This window comes from Gossypium raimondii, chromosome 7 (genome assembly GCF_025698545.1).
Source record: "Gossypium raimondii isolate GPD5lz chromosome 7, ASM2569854v1, whole genome shotgun sequence".
NCBI lineage: Eukaryota > Viridiplantae > Streptophyta > Magnoliopsida > Malvales > Malvaceae > Gossypium > Gossypium raimondii.
Window position 1 is genome coordinate 22,117,104 of NC_068571.1, and position 18,032 is coordinate 22,135,135.

An 18,032-nucleotide genomic window follows, 5' to 3' on the forward strand; every position below is an offset into this window, starting at 1 on the left:
GACTAAGTCACTTCCTATAACCAAGTTTGAGCATTGCTTAGACTTGGTTGGTGTTCATTGTTAAAGTTAGACCCTTAAGGGGTTTTATGGAAGAGGTGGAGAATTTGTTCGTTGAGAGTTCGCGATGAATAACTTGTTCATTAAGAATTCATGTCAAGGTGGAGATTGTTAGAATTAAGTGACCCGAATCTTTATTTAAATCAAATACAATGGCAAAATAAAATAAAAGTAAAATCTCTATAGAATTATACTTCTTTTATTTTATTTTTAGAATAAGGTTTTTTAAACCTTATTAAACTCCATCTATTTGATATTGATTAGAATAAGGTGTTTCAATCTTACTACACTCCTATTAGAATATGGTTTTACAAGCCTATAAATAGACATAGTCTACTCCTCTTGTAATCATTCGAATTCGACATAGTGAATTTTCTTCTCCTCTGCCAGTGGTTTTTTTTTCCCGAAAGGGTTTCCACGTAAAATATGTGTGTTCTTTATTTTTATTTCTTTTTTTTTCTTTATGATATATTATCATTACCGACATTCTATTTTTACAGGATCTAATCCTATTTTTATAAGATTTCATTTAGAGAGGAATCTAATTTTACTTTTGAAAGACCTTATTCAGAGTAGAATCCACTATAATCTTCATAGTACAAGAAATGTTTTAAGCTCAATCTCGCTCATATTCGTTATAGCTTCATTCCTATACAATTGTAATAAAAGAACCTTCCCACTAAAACTTTCCGCAATAAAAGTTTAGCACAAATTAATAACACAGTTTGTATATATATAGTACTTTCACTCACTAATATTCCCCACACTAAATAGACTAAACTCTCTTAATTCCACACTTAAAATCGTAAATTGTGTCTTCAATATAGTGTGATCAAAATAGGTTTTAGAATTTTGCCCTAACCAAATCACATATTATGGAATAGAATAATGTAGAGATATTGATCTATAAACCTTTTCGATCCCATATCTCATAAATAAAGAGAATCACACTTAATTTCACTTTGTTGTACATGATTATCATTATCTAAGTTTTTATTTTTTAGTGTAATTTGACTCATGACATTAAATTTAATGAATTGTTTTATTATAATATTAGAAATTTTATCACATGCATATGCATAAGAAAACTACTGATTTATGTTTAAAATAACATACAATAAATAATGAAATGTATGATTTGAAACTAATTAATCATAATAACATATGAAATATATATGATATTAAAATAAAAAATTAGATTAAATTGTGAGTAAAATAAAATTTAAATATATAAATACATCACCTTAAAAACACATAAATACATCATATTAACAATACTAAATGCACTACAATCATTTATCATAGTGTTGTAATCAACCGTGAGTTAGTGTCAAGTTGACTTATGGCACCAACTCAATTAACAACATTATTAATATATACAACTAATAGAGATAATAAATTGTGCATATTAAAATAAATATATTAAAATGAAGTTTTAGTTATGTGGTAAATTAAAGGTTTTACAAATTTAATTGGTGTGGGTTCAAATTATAACATATACATATTTTAATTTCTTATTGATTTTTGTTAAAATAAAAGACTAAAGTACCCTCAAATAATATAACTTAATTTAGTTCTTGAATGACATTTTGTAATTTATTTAATCGAATTGATACTGAGGTTAACTCATGATACCAACTCAATTAGGGATTTAAATAATAGTATAAATATATTAGTGTTAATAGTATAAGATAATAGAAACTTGTAAGGATTATGTTTTTAATATTTCAATGTCATGAATTTGTTTAACTTTTATTGAACTCATAATGAATTTAAAGTTCTAGTTTATACCTTCACCAAACAAAAATTCTAGTTTATATTAGGGTGAGTGTTTGATCAAATTAAGTGAAAAATTTTGAGTTAATCGAGTTGACGAGTTTTATTTTATCATCTTAATTCGATATGAATTATTTTCGTGTCGGGTCAAATCGAGTGAAATTATTTGAGTTAAATTGAAAAAAACTAAACATGTCAAAATAAAATCTTGTTAGAATATAACTAATTTCATATTAGAGTACATAAATTTGAAACAATATATATTTAAAAACTCTTTTAAAGTAAAATAAGAGAAAATAAGATACTTTAGTATGATAAACTTGAATTGATAATTTACTTTTTATATATTCTTTAGTTTTGTTTTTCAGAATTTTTAAATTATGAAATTTTGGAATTTTTATAAATATTTGTATTTTTGAAATTTATTTTGAACTTTTTTGTATTTCTTTTTGTTGAAAGAGACCAACTTGCTCATTTTGGAAATTGAAAAGGACCAAATAGATATTTACACCAATCCGTTATTTGAGTAATTTGAATTATAAAATTCAACTTGACTCGAACTCAAAAAACTGAATTACTTATTCGAATTGACTCGAAAAAACCAGATAACTTGATTAACTCAAAATTTATAATTTTTTTCAATTTTTTTGAGTTGAATCCAGCTTCTCACCCTAATTAATACAAAAACGAAGTTTAGGAAAAAAACTGTTTGCACATTCTTTCAACCACGTAGATAGAATTTGTGAAAGAAAATTCAAAAAAGAATGTAATTATAATTTACAAGGTCATTACTTCTATCAAAGAATATGGCACCAGTGTTGATTTTGGCTAAAAATTAGTCTGCTAAATTGACTCAGTTTTTTTTCCCTTCTTTTTCGTCTAGGTTTGTCAACATTTTAGTGAACCAAGAAAAAGAATCTACACATCTAACAATTTTGAAGTTCCGACCTGAAAGTCTATAATTACTTTTCTCACCTCATTTGAAGATTCAATAAATGACCAATGACATGTGACTGCTTCAATGTGCTTTAAGTTGAAACTGTAATTGGGTAGTCACTAGGCATATTTAATGAAAATTCAGAGTGCAGCAGTAAATTAAATAAAGAACGTAAGTGATAAGCTTCTTCGGGCATTGAGTGTTAATAAATGTGGTGTTTTACCTCTCACGCCCACTCTAAATCTATTGAAGAACAGAGTGTCCAGCAAATCAGGGAGAAAAAGTGGCAACTCAAAAGTCAAAACTGAGTCTGCAACAGTGCAACTCAGAACTGAGTCTCTTTGTCTGGTGGCCATCTACATCATACCTGGTTGTAAAATAGCAACTGCTGCTCAATGTTCATTCTGTACATTCTTTTATTGAAGGATAAATTTGTCACTACACTTTTATTAGAAATTGAAATTTGGTACTACATCTTCTTGTTATTTTGAGACTAGAACAATAAAATAATTATAATCAGAAAATAGATTTGTTATTGTAGAAGTAAAACTTTTTCTAAAGCCTTGCATATGAAAGTAACTATAATCACATACAATTTTCAGATACAACATAGTTTCCTTTAAAAAAGGAAAAAGACTTGTGATCATAAAATTCAAACCAAAAGGTGATAACTAAACATAGCAATCAGATTTTTACAAATCAAACTCTCATAAAAACCAACTATTATTCTTCATCTCAAATGCACCTTATAAGAGAAAAGGATTAGGAATCTTGCAAAGCTCGAACCCGAGCAGTCAATTCTCTTACTTGGCTCCTCAATCGCTCCGGATTGCAAAAGAAGTCCACAAACACGCTCCTTTGAAGTCCAACCTCTTGGGAATGATGTTTTACAATCTGCATTTCCCACCCATAAATTGATAAAAAGTAGATAATTGCTTGGGTTGGTATGTTTCAAGCTGAATGTTTGGAATGTTATGCCATAAACATTTTATTAAAATAAGCTACAAGCCTAACACGGATTTGCTCAATCTTTTTATATCTCTATATCTATTTCAGAATGTGATATACATAAGTGTTAGACTTGGACTTAACCAATGCATATGATACTGAAATTTTCAGAGCTGCATATAATTGAGTTTAGCAAACAGCTGCATTTTAAATATTGGTGCATATGCAATACGACCACACAAATAAAACTTTCATTCAATAGGTTTTTGGTGCCAGCCTAAATCTTCAGACCACCGGTTTAGAGGACTTCTCAAAAGATTGTATGCCATCATGTGAATCTAGTCTATATGTTAAACTCACGTAACACTAACCTCAAAATAATTATATGTTCTTGAGTAGATTGGAATGGGAACTCAAAAATGGTTGTAATCATATGAAGTGATATGCAAGAATTCATCCATGAGGAAAACTGCTTTAATAACTCCAATTACCTCATTCTTCTTGCAATGTTCAAGCGTAACCTCCTCTACTGCAGCAGAGAGTTTTGCATTTATCTTTTCCATTTCATCCAGCTCTTTCATTAGAGGCTAAAAGAGGGAATCAAAATGTTAGCAAAGCACATTAATTTTATCATTAAATGAAAGAAATAACAAGACTATGATAATAACAGAACCATGCTTCAAGTGGAAATGAAGGGGGAAATGGACACAGCTTTTGCATAAATTGTTGGATATACCCGAGGTGTCAATATTGGTTGAGCAGTTGTTGAAGATGCAAATAATAATTGCTGCAGACTTTGAATCAGAGTGCACCTGGCACAATAAAGAAAAGATATGACTACCAGAAACTCAAGATTCATCAAACACAATTCTAATTCAGAATGTATTTAACTGTGTTTCCAATAGTAATGCTGAAGACAAATTCTAAAATACAAGCAAAAATAGAGCAACTCACAGCTCATTGATGCATCTATTTCTGTCCTCTGGAAGAGAATTCTCAAGGTCAGATTGAAGAGCCATCAAGTCTGAATGTAGACCAGATATTTGCTGTACAATGCCAGGAGCAGATACGTATGTTGATAAACCAGCCTGTGCATCTAAAGGAAATGCCAAAAGCAACCACAAATCAAAATCCTCTCACTAAACAAAAACCCCATATATAAACAATAATCTGGTCTAAATATGTAAGGATGGGGACATTACTTGAATGGATACTTAAAAGGTCTCTAACACCATGCAGAAAAGTGTCTCGATCATCCACGGCACCTTGCTCTTGGACCTCAGACGCAGCTTGAATTAGTGCCAAGCAACGCCCCTAAATGATAATAAACATCTTTCTAATGTTAGGATTTCCAAGGAAATCTCAAACAGTATCCAGGAAAGAATACTATTCCATGTAGCTTTGAATCAGGATGCAAAGCAAATGGATCCAAGTAGAACATCTGAAAAAACAGTCTCTAGATTCAATATCAAAGAACTTTTTAACTAGTAGCTGAGAATTAGCCTCCTTGGTAGCAACACCTGTAGTGTACTAAATGAGAATGTCCAAAGTACTAATCCCCCTTCAAAACAGTAATAAAACAAAAGACAAGAAAAACAGAGGAAAAGATTGACCAAGAAGCTAAGGACCGTATAGGAATTTTAATGAAACACCTTTTTTTCTTAATCCCGTCTTCATAATAATGCTAAATAATTTGGAGTTGATAGTGCTCTTTCCGTTATTCTTTCGAATATCAGTCAAAGTAAAAAATTAACTTACCTTGTCGGTAGAATTTCAACCCAGCATGAACCAACAAATAGAGATTCCAATTCAACCTCTATCACTTAAGGTTAGACACTAACATGGATCAATAGTGTAACATCGCAATTAGTAGAATTGCAAAGTAGAAGAGCAGGAAGTGACAAGTTAGAAGTGATAGATGTATTCCCTTTGGAAATCATGATATATATACGCATACATATGAACACTGATGGAAATATAAGGTGCACATAAACAAAACACAGACCACCCGTAAGATCCAACATACCACCCGGCCTTTGGTTGCTGACAGGTATGCCTGAAGCTCTGACTCGATAACTTTAAGCAATGAATATGCTCCAAGCATATTCTTCTTTTCCAATTGACAAGCTATTTTTAAGAGCTGATGCCTTGCAAGATGATTGATCAGATGATTGATAAACTGCGAAAGGAAATTGAGAATGCTATAAATTTGGAGATGAACTTAAAGTTTTAAAATTTTCATTACTTCAAAAAACCATGTATAACTAAAAAGAGTGAGGGTGGATGGGCCAGCTTTAAACAACTCGTGATTATTGCTTCAAGTGGTTGTGACGCTAGTAAAAACCAGAACTTTATACTTGTCTGTTATCACAGTAACATTTCAAACATATTTAATCAGAATGCACTCTAAAATACAAATTCTTTAACTGGAAAAGTTATCCAACTTAAATGTTACCAGAGAACTGCTATGTTTTCTAACAAAGAAGCATCAAATCTAACCCAACAGTTGACATGATTGAACGCCACTGATATGTCAAAGGAACATTTTCTTTTGTTAACAGGCACTGTAAAATGGTGATTATTCTACATGACTGTTCTTAGTTTCTCACCTTAGCTAAATGCATTATATCTCAAATAAAAACTAAGAAGCATGAGATCCATCGCCATAAAAATTTGGGTTATGCCTTTTTATGGAAAAAAAGTCCAAGCAAGATATAATTAAATTAAAACTTTTGCAGAGTAGCCAAACATACCGCCTTTTGTCTGCTAATATAGAACTCTTGCCGCATAACCTTTAGATCATAATCACCTAAAAGCGGATAAATTTAACACAACATTAATCGACAGGGTGATCACAGTGACGCAACCATTTACCTTCTGCTTTCAGTTCTCAAAAAGAAAGGCAAGGAAACTATACCTTGCAAAATGTATGTGTCCTGGAGTTGCGCCAGCTCCCAGCAAAGATCTGGAATAGTCTGGAAAAGGAAGGTGGAAATGAAAAATAAGAGAGTCAGCTTAAGTAAATACCTGAACTCCAACAAAAAGATTAGCACATATTGAATATATATAACATCATCTCTTTTACCAGTACACCACCATATTTTAGCTCATGTTCTTGAACATCTCAAATGGGGCACACCAATATCACACAAGATTTAAGTCTATATATAATTAAGCATCAATATAATACCAACAGTCAACACAAAGCGGCCAAACTTGATTATAAAGTCACAACCAGCCCAAAACATAACTGATGACAGATAACACCACTTAACATCTCATGAAACCCCTTATGCTGAAACCACTGCCACTAACACCAAAAACACTACTGATCTTGAAATCCTTTTCATCATTACCAAAGAACCATTACTTGAAGTTTTATTAAACCATTCAGCACTACCTTAAAACACCAAAACCCTGTTTCCAAAACCAGTTAAAAAACACTTGCTGACATATTAATCATCATTTCTACTGGATGCATCATTAATATCCTAAATTTCATAACTTGCCATTCCATCAGACTGTAAAGACTATTCTCTTAGTCTTGCATACAATCATAATAGTTGCATAAGCCAATGCAGAAACCATAATCAGAGAAATAGCAACTTTCCTATTGGTCTCTTACCAAATTACAGTTTCCCCAGAACCACTTTCCATCTCTAGCAACCACAAAACAGACCATTAATTTTTATTCCATATAGTCAAGCCTCACATTTCTGATTCCATGCTCAGGAATGGACATTGCCATAATCCTAAATTTCTAAACTCCACATGCAATTAAAAAGACAAGAAGAAAACCATCCTTTCATCTAGCATTCTGCCTCTGTAAGGATTTCTCTAAATCAGCTCAGTTTAATAAGTATCAAGTACATCAAGAGAAAGGACAAATCAAACTTAAATCTTCATTTATTAGGGTTTTTAGTAGCATAGGACGTTTAATATACTTATTGGATAAAGATTTTGTTTATAACACCAAAACACATTTTAAATCTAGTGTTTTCAGGAAAGCAGCATGACTAGACAATCCCATAAAAAGGTCCTTGATGAAAACATTAATAAATGCCTTAATAAATTCCAAAATCAACTAAGGTTGTTTTGCGGATAATATTTTGGTATCAGCATCATGAAAAATTTTAATGGAGAATTTATGTAATGAAATTGGAATAAACATGAGTGAAAACTTGACAAAAATGTACTCTAACAAATGTTATTCATTGGGAACACGGGTATGGCAGGGAACAACTACTTATGTAAAAGATTTAGGTAAAGTCAAGAAATGCAAAAAAACGGAAATAAAAATACACAAACAAACCTCAGTTAATAACTTCTCTTCTTTGTGATAAAGGTTTGAAACCTCTCCCACCAACTCAGCATGCTTTCTTCTGCATATCATAATCAACATAACATAAGAGTACGTAACATCATAATAAGTAGGAACATTTCTATAACTCTTTCCAGGGATGATGACCCACAGCCTTAAGAAACTTAAGCCTTTTAGAAGCTACTTTTAAAAAGGAGAATATTTCTTAGTCGTATGATAATAAAGTGATAATTAAGTCTATATAAACATTTGATTATAATTTTAGGGTTGGGATGGGTAGTTTAGAACAAAATTTCTTTTTAACTGATTTTCTTTTTTACCAAATCTTGCTGAGACCAGCATCTGGATTCCCTTAACACAGATCAAAGGCATTTCTCAGTGCAACAAAGTTCATTTGAAGACAACAAAGGTGTTTCTTTACAAGGTCACTTGCATTGCATGATGGATGCACTAATCAATAATTATGGTTAATGAGAACACAAAGTTCTGTAATTTGTACACTACGCTTCCATAAAAATAATGAATTAACTCATGAAATGTAAAAGCTTACCTAAGGGAATGAAGATCAAGATGAATATGAGCTTCATCTGATGATATTTGAGATTTAAGCGCCATGAGAATGGCTTGCTGCTTGGCATTCTCAACCTGGGCTTCTACCCATTGTCTTTCACTTGTTCCGAATCTGTCAAATAATGACCAATAAATTTAAATTAACATCACTGCCACATCAATATGACATGCTACTGAAGAGCTCATCTCAATTGCTATAACCAAACTTGTTTTTATCTGTTTATGCTTTTTAACCTCTATATAACTTGGTGCAAGTGTAAGAAAATAATTTGTCGCAATAATCGTTCTACTTTTTATTGTAATAAAAGTAAATGCAATATGGAGAGAAAAAAAAAAATTTCCCCTAACTCCTATGAACCAAAATTTCCTCCAGCAATCACTAACATTCAAATAATTAAATTAGTTGAACAGCAACAAGTTAAAAATCAAGATTAAAAAAGAATATTTAGAAAGCTATAAGGCTTAAAGAAAAAGGAAAGAGCATACATGGAGCGAAGCCTCTGCAATTCAGATACACGTTGATGATGGGACTTTTCTAGATCTGCTGCATTAAGATAATAAGAGAAAAAAGTCAAAAAAAACTTGTAAGTTCACCAGTTCATGTGTTACTAAATAAAACTAAGACTACATAATCTGGCACAGCTACATTAAGTCAATACACTGCTATCTTTATAGTATGTGTGCATGACATCATTTTCTTCATACCTTTGCATGTACATCATTTTCTCAAAAGTTAAAAGTACAATCTAAAAACAAAAGCTAGTACATTTAGCATGACTTGCAAAGCACATAACAGAATACTATCAAATTCTTCCTTTAATTAAGCTTTTGCATCGAATCATGTATAAGAAATTGAAAGAGGCTTCCAAATGTTCTACTTAGATGAGTAGCATAGGGAATAATTTACGACAAACAAGCAAGATGTTAGAAATAACAGATGTATATATATACATTCAATGAATCATATTCCTCTAATAGAAAGTTAAGTTAAAACAGAAAAATAACTAAAGGAAATTTTTAAGAAGGTAGAACCTTAAGTTACATACATAACCCCCCACCCTTTTTTAAGAAGAAGCAAGCCATTTCACAAAGCCAGTTGTTACTGTTTGTACAATGCTTTTGATTATTTTGTAATGAGATACTTATAAGTTTTACCACTCAAAGAGACTTTAAAAAAGCAGCAGCTGATACTCATTATAAACATTAGTCTTTTTAACAGAAAAAGGATATGCTTCATCATTTCAAATAATACTAGGAACATACAGTAAAAAGAAAGACCCCTCTGGTGAGATGAGTAAAGATAAAAGAAACAAGAAGACAAGGACAAACGAATTAGATTAAAGGCACTACAAGACAAGAGAAAGACTTTCCCATTTTCCACTAGAAAGATTATCCAGGAACAGGTTCTGATGATTATTCATTCAACAATAAATTTATGAAATAGCAGTGAATAGACAAATAAGAATAAATAAAAGAAATAATTATTCCTTGAATCTAAAGTAAACCATTGCTGTTGGCCTAAAAAAATGAGCATACCATTTCCTAAAAGGAAACCAAAGAGCTTTACTCTAAGAGCAACAGTACAGAGTACCTCTTACTAAGCTGTTTGAGACATCATCAAGACTAACCCAGGAGCATTTTGATTTACCCTCTTCAGCAACCAATCGAAAAGGAACCTGAGTTTAATTACTAATTGAGTCAACAAAATTAATAAAATAAAAATATAGAAGCCTCCGTATCTAAAGATAAGATAAACTGTTCAAGACAAAAACCCTTGGTAAGCCAAAGTTTAACTTATATTAGTTGGAGGATTAAGCATTGCTAGGAAAATGAAACTTAGTTACAAAAAAGCATATAAAGCCACAGTCAATGACTACCAAGAATCCAATGGTATTTCATAATATGATAAAAAAATGCAAGAAAACTTAAACCCAAGTAAAGACATAAAAAGTAGCAAGACACCTCACAGAGATAGTAACCCACAAAAAGAGCTGTAGAGGAAATACTGCGTTGCTAGAATTGAAATGAGGGCAGAGGTCCATAGTATCAAATATGGAAGTCACTAATGCCCAATCCTAGGGCAGCTCCAATGCCTAATGAAGGAGACGAAGACAGGATTTCTAACATATTAGATGTTTGCTGTCCCATTCTCCACAGCTTTGGGTTTAGCTCTTCTAATGAGCATATCAGATAAATTTTAGACCAAACAGTTTACCAAATGAATTATTATCACAAGTAGCAGCATGAAGACTGAATACAGCCAATCAGCCCTGAAGACCAAAAGTAATAAAAACTATCAGCAGCTTTGATGCCCTCTGATCACTACAAGCTCACAAGATTGAGTGATGCATTCTAAGAAATTAAACTCCTATAAATTAGCAACTGATGCTTTGCCTTATTCACTAATCAACTCCTAGTGCAAATGCTTCAGAAACAAGAAGGTAACCAGCACTAATTTGGCATAAGCGCAAAAGGTAGGGATACATCATATTATATTCAGGTGGCCAGAAATAATAATGTCTAAAGTACAAACTAGAACTTTTTTTGCCATAAGGGGACAAGAGGCTGATGGAAATGTATATGCAAGCGTTTCAGTTTGTGAGCTGCCCCACTATATACTTCACAAAACTGTGTCCATGTACATGCATTAGAGGAATTAAAATTAACATCATTGCTACAGAACGTGAGAAAACTCATGATAATCAGATATTGAGTAAGCATAGTCACATGAGTAAGCTTACAGTAAAGTAAAATGCTTGGGTGAACTATTTAAATACAATCTAAATAATCTGGTAATATATGATATACAATCTGCTCAAAATGCTACATTTTGTTACTCTCCTTTGGGGTGGAATTTCTTTTCTGCCTCAAACTCTTACATTATCTCTCCCAAAATCTTTTTCAAAGAATTTCTTCCCCTTAGTTTTATACTTTGGGGAAAAATTGGTGCTTAACAGAAACTCTTAAAGGTCAATGATAAAATTATTGAAGACTCTGCAGCAGAAAGAAACGAGATTTAAAAATGGCATTTCCAGATCATACCGTGTCTAGTTGCTTAGCAAACCACTGATTTAACTCCATTATGCAGGATGAATCTCCAACCAAGTACGGATGGAAGTCAGAATAAGCTAAGTAGATGCCTTCCTCTGCATGTACACATCATGAGTAAATGTTCATCAACAAGGTGCAAGCAACTAAGAAAAGTTTCCCTCCACTCTTACATTCCCCTAATGCTAGGCACACATTACCTCAGGCTCCTATATCTATTTGTTATTTGACATAGTTTTTGAGAACCAACAAAGGCTAACGTTCATTTATCACCATGGAAAGAACCAAAATACACACCAAAAGTTACAAACCAAATGCAGCAGGCTAATGATATTCAAAGTAACCCATGCAAAATGATAGGTTTCCAAATGGGAAAAAGGGAAGAGGGAGGAGGTTATTGACTAGGCTGGGTTAAGATCAGTCTTTCTTCATCCAAGTCAAACCCAAAGCGGGCTTACCCTCTTACACAATTGGGTAAAAACAAATGCATTGTTTTGAAAAAGAACATAACAGCATAGAATCTAACATCTCTGATGGAAAGAAAATAATAAAAACAGTACCATCTCCAGAATGGTAATGCGCCAGCTCTTGTGCTGTAGATGCTATTTTTCCAAGAACTTCATTCATCTAAATCACACACACACAAAAAGAAGACCACTCCTTCGATGTTAAAGCAGATAAACAGTATCCTCCGAGAAGAAAGCAATGTAAATAAAAGGATAGCTTTTGATATTAAATTTTCATGTTAATCCTTTTATACTCGGTGCTGTGAAGCCATGTAATGCAGCATAAACAACTCAGAGAAATACCTTCCACCTCACTTTGATCAAATTTGAACATAATATGTTTCAAACATTTAAAGTAATTAGAGATTCCCTAGATTTACTTACCTGCAAGTTCCTTCCCGAGAGACTATCATCTATGGTTGTAAGGTGTCCATTAGCAGCAGATGTTGCTGCAACCCGTGCTCGTCTGCCTTGGATCAAAGCTGAAGCCTGACCTGTAAGCATGTCAAACTGAGACTGCAAATGCCTAAGTTGTTTCTGTAGCTCTAAAGCTTCAGCTTTATATGCTACAGTTGCATCCCTAAAGACAAAAAAGAAATCCATCAGTATAACATGAATATAATTAAAGAATTCTTTCGCTTCCTGGAGTACGCACATAGAATCCTCTCTAAAAAAGCTATATCAAGAATGATGCATTCAGGGTTGTCAGCTTAAGCTTGACTTGTATTATGCTTAACCTCTTTAAATAACAGGTTAAATAACAGGGGAAAAAAAAGGATGCTAAGGAAACAACAATAATGAGGCAATGTGAAGCATGTGTGCAGTGCAGAGAGAGAAAGTGAAAGAATACCTAATATCTTTCAATCCTTCTTCAGCTCCAAAAACCGCCTCCTGGTTGTCCCTCCTCGACGAGAAGGCCGAAATGCTATCATAAGCAAAGTCCAAGTCTTCCCCCTATTTCATTATAATAAACCGATATTAATGGCTAAGCCCGAAATTTGCAGAAAAAAGAAGAGGAAATGAAGCAAAATTTACCTCCAACAGCTTCCCTTCTTGTACGATTTGCTCATACCTGCACAAATTGAAATTGATCCCGTCAATGATAACCTAAAAGAAGGTTTAATCTATCGATGCTTATTCCTAAAGAAAAAGGAGAAATAGAAAGGGAACTGACAGGGAGAGTTGGGAGAGGGAGAGGACATTGGAAGGGCGGAGGGAGGAGCAGATCCAGTCAAGGATGGGACGGGTGTCGTCGTATTGGAAAGGCCATTCGAAGCTATCGGGGTCCAATTTCTCTGCCCCTTCGTATCCCAAATCCCCTAGTAATGTGCATAGTCTCGCCCCACTCATTTTCACTTCCTCTCTCACTCTCTCAGATCTTTATCTTCATTTCAAAAATGTTGTTAGTTTCAAACTTTCATTTTGTGAGAAACAGAGAGAAGGGTTGTTTTGGCGCCGGCCTCCCTGAAAATAATACATAAATTAAAATCCTATTAATAAAAATAAAATGAAAACCATTTTAGCCTGTAAGAAAGCATTTTATTTTTTAATCTCCACTCGCATACTAATATTCAATATTTTATGAAACATATTATATTATTACTTTATAGAAATTTTAGAATAATTTTATAAGTGTTATAATTTTTAATAATTTAATTTTATCATTTCAATCAAACTTATATTTAATTTTTTAAAATTTATTGCATAATTATTAAACTTATATTTAATTTTATAAGTGTATATTAGGTTGAATAATGTTGAATCTTACCAAAACCGTATTTGCGACTCTTGATATCTTAGGTAAGATTTTTTTGTCATGAGTATTAGATGCCGAAATTCACCTAGATGCTAAAGGCCTAAGGAATACAATTTTGGAATATCAAAAGGCATCTAATCAAGATAACCAAAAAGCAAATGATTTTTATACCGCCTCCAAACATGTGAACGTTTAGAGTATAAATTGTGCAGATAAAAATATAAATATTCAAGTGCGGTATCTGCAAGCGTACATGTCAAATTATAATATAGATTTATGTTACAACGGAACATCATTAAATATTCTGAGGATTGTACCCAATGGCTTGCATATTAGAGAAACTATTATTAAATTAATTATAGAAAATAATTACTAATCTAATCGAGTCACAAACTAGCAGTGTGAATTCAGATTAATATTTTAATTAAACTGATTAAATTAATATACTTAAATTAACCTAATAGAATTTCCTATTCCTAGTGTTGACAATGCAAGCCTTTAGCCTAAGATCGATTAAATCCCTAATTATCTAATTAAATAATTAATTATCCTCGATTAAGTTATTTATCACCCTTAGCTAAGAATACCCTTCCAACCTCATATTCACTAAGGACTACCACCTAAGTTACCATTCTGGTCTCTTCCTAGGCATACCAATACCCTATCGGTCTCACCGCTTGGCACAAGTTATACACGACAAGGTACTCTTCCAGTCTCACCTATCTAAATATTCTATTAGGAGGCGTCACTCCCTAATATACTAAGTACTCTTGAATAAATACCCAATTTCAGATCAATAATTACTTAACAGATAAATTAGTTTGTTAACCGAAACATGCAAGATATAAATGAAGCGCAAAAAATTATTCAAACATTCATACAAACGTTAATTGATCAGGTTAACAAAATATAAATAAAAGAAAGAGATAAGAGAATGCTTGTGAATATATATTGAAGCGTGGGCTTAAAGCAAACTCCGCTCGCAAATGTCTTCACATCGGAATAGAGAAATTCTGACTAAGCGAACATAAAAAAAATACAAAGAAAACTGAATAGTAAAAACTGTTTGTCTAAGTCTATACCCCCAATTCCGATGACCCTAAGGTTACTTATATAAGCTACAGGTTACTTGGTGCCTAGATACATTTAGATACTAATTAATACAAGATACTCTTAAAGTGCTAGGGTCTAAATATGGAAATATCCCAAGAGTGTTGTCCAAGGATTTAACTCATTTTTGCCTACCTTCGTCATGTCATCATGACATGGAAAGACTTATCGTCACGATGTGGCCACCATGAACTCGTTCCGATAATCACCGCATCGTCATGACAATGGGAAGTTCCTCGTCACGACGTTAAGTGATTTTCTAGCCTTGGCAGCTTTGTTGATCTATCTTGCAACATGGGCTTCCTTGTATTATGGCCCAATGATTATTCTTTGTATTCTTGGACCTGAATTGACATCCTACACACTTAATTACCTCATTAGTCACTCCCGATGCCCAAGTTGGCCTTCCAGGTCATCGAAATAGCAAAAAATGTGTAAAAATACTTATTTTATTAATATTTAATTCCTAACCTACTAATATAAAAATGTAATAATTAATTATAAAATGCCAAGAAAGCGAACTCATTAAATGCGGATAAAATTTTGACGATTTTACCCTTGATAAAATTTCAAGAAAATTCGTTCAATATGTCACAACTCAACATGTTCACTATGACCAAATGATTTATTTCCATTTTCGGGCTTCAAAACAGTCCAAAAATATAAACTCATTCTTCTATCTTTTTTTAAGTAATCTTATATAGGATTGCAAGTTCTTATTTTAATTTTCATTTCCATTTTTGGAAACCTACATTTATTTCCAAATGATTTCATTTCTCCATTTAAGAGAAAACATAATCATTCCTGAATGTTTTCCATTTCTCTTTTTCTATTCATTTCGTTTATTTCTATTTAAATATGCAATTCATTTATGATTTCAACAAGCTAATGGAAGGACTGATTGGACATATGTAGTTAAGGCTCAAATTATTTATAATTAAGTTCCGACTTTTCGCCTATTAATTATAGACTCATTTAGTCGCGAAGACATTCCATTATAGTATCATGACTGAGCTCTCCCCAATGACATAACATTACGAAAGCAACTGCTTAGTGCTCGTCCAATGACCTTGTCATAAGTGGGTTACCCTCACAAGATACACTTAATCTCTTTGGGATAATATCTGATCTCCCAATATGATCCTATTTTATCTAATAGTAACCATTACATCTTCTTTATTGAAAAGTCAATCATTATCAAATAGTGATCAAGTCATCCATCACAAAGACGGACGACCTGTGGCCACGTTTACTTTTCATCAACCATTTAATGCTAATGAGAGGATATCATTTACCTAGTACACCTTTTGGTGGACAAGTCGGTTCTTCGAGATCAATTACAGCACCAGCCCTCTAGCACATCTCTGTGATTAGGTGCGAGTATGTGATTCCTCGTGTATGCCCTCCGGCACATTGTCACATGTTCTCGAAGATCTAGTCTCCCACGTTGATCTACTATCCCTGTAAGATAGCGTACAGAAAAAGTGCACGATTATGGATAACTTCCGTGACGTACTAAGTAGGGAATAATTTTGCACCAATAAAGTACATCCACATATTGGCTTCTGAGGTCATATTTGATTGTTGAAATCGTAATGGCTCCTATGTCACCTGTTTTCAGACCCAATGGTCTAGGCCCTCAGTTAAAAAGTTAATTATTGCATCATAATCTACCTCGTCTTCATTTAAAATTTCGTAAAAATTGGCAGCATAGTGAGGTGTCTTATGAACAGCCTCGACTATTATTTGAAAAATGTCTACGTACACGCCTTTCACAAAGACTTTGTTCTCTTGGGTTTCAGGAAAATTTGCGTATAGTTCATGAACGATTGATATTACGATCGATTTAAGCGGTTGTCAACATAATGTATTCCACCATAATCGATCGACCCTTGTAATTATTGGGTCGTGAAATGACTGCGTGGTGAAATCGAAGCCACATTTTGGGATCAAGGGTTTGTTGAAATTTTCGATTCGAGCAACAATATTATTGGAAACAAATCGTCTTCTCGATTCATTTAGAACATCGCGTTCCTTAATTTGTCGAGTTGTTAGTGATTTACGATGGGCATGGCAATGAATACAATTCCCACAATCAATCAGACAAATTAATTTCAAAAATTTAGGTTGTCTAATCTATCATTCAAAATTCAAAAATAAAGTAAACAAATTAGAGAAAGATGTCACTAGGCTTTTCTTGTTGCCGATATGTCTGTTTCGCCTCGGCCACCGTGTTTGACTTTGTCAGAGATTGATTGCCTTTTAGAGGAGAGTTTTCGAGTGGGAGAAAAGTAATAAAAATTAAAAAAATAATATCTAAAAATATGAAATACACAGAGTAGTGGTTGATTGAGGTGTTGGAATGGAGGAAAATTGCAGAAAATGGAAAAGGAAATCGTTTGGGTGCAGTTGAATTAGGGCTCGTCATGTCAAGGCCTTTTTATAATCATCACCTCATCACGACATGGCTTTTTGGTTCGTTACAATATTGCTACACCGTTACAATTTCCAAGGTCATTACGTGTACGTTTCTTCTCCTTGCTACGTTGGGCCTCACGTTGCGGCGACGCGATCTTCTCACCGTAACACCACAGGCTGTTTGTTTCCTTGTTGAGCCTCCTCGTTGTGAAGTTGTAGAACCACGTTAGGATGTGGTTGGCACCGTCGAGATGATGCAATTTTTTACATCATGACGAGGATGGTTCATTGTAACATCCCGATGGTGCTCGTCACGGTGCCTCGACTGTTTTGGCCTCCTCTTTACGCGAAATTCCACGTTCTCAATTCTTTTACTCTTCCCTCGATTTTGAGCTTAAAAACCACTAGTAAAGCACAAAAAAATACCTTAATTAAAGATTAAACTCAATAATTAAAATATTTAAATGAAAAAAAAATTTAAAATTAAAAGAATTTTAAATAAAAAGTTTTTTGGGGGGACTAGGACGATCCGTATTTCAGCTAACCTTTGAGACTTTGATATGTATCTTTTCCCTCCATCGAGAT

General features: G+C 33.1%; 1 protein-coding gene across 2 annotated transcripts; it reads right to left on the reverse strand.

Annotated features, from left to right (window-relative positions):
• Nucleotides 1–3,277: 3,277 nt before the first annotated feature.
• LOC105784676 (AUGMIN subunit 3) lies at nucleotides 3,278–13,651 on the reverse strand. 2 transcript variants are annotated; one of them, XM_012610583.2, is made up of 18 exons: nucleotides 13,338–13,651; nucleotides 13,199–13,235; nucleotides 13,014–13,117; nucleotides 12,548–12,743; nucleotides 12,218–12,284; nucleotides 11,652–11,755; nucleotides 10,201–10,285; nucleotides 9,096–9,150; nucleotides 8,590–8,721; nucleotides 8,031–8,100; nucleotides 6,636–6,693; nucleotides 6,472–6,527; nucleotides 5,745–5,897; nucleotides 4,921–5,032; nucleotides 4,673–4,814; nucleotides 4,455–4,530; nucleotides 4,210–4,305; nucleotides 3,278–3,664 (listed from the first exon to the last, which is right to left on the reverse strand). In XM_012610583.2, the coding sequence occupies exons 1-18, from the start codon at nucleotides 13,511–13,513 to the stop codon at nucleotides 3,533–3,535; spliced, it is 1,851 nt and encodes a 616-aa protein (XP_012466037.1). In that variant the 5' UTR covers nucleotides 13,514–13,651; the 3' UTR covers nucleotides 3,278–3,532. The 2 variants fall into 2 exon arrangements, with proteins under 2 accessions (XP_012466037.1, XP_012466036.1); XM_012610582.2 differs by having other exon boundaries at nucleotides 9,096–9,153.
• Nucleotides 13,652–18,032: the final 4,381 nt, after the last annotated feature.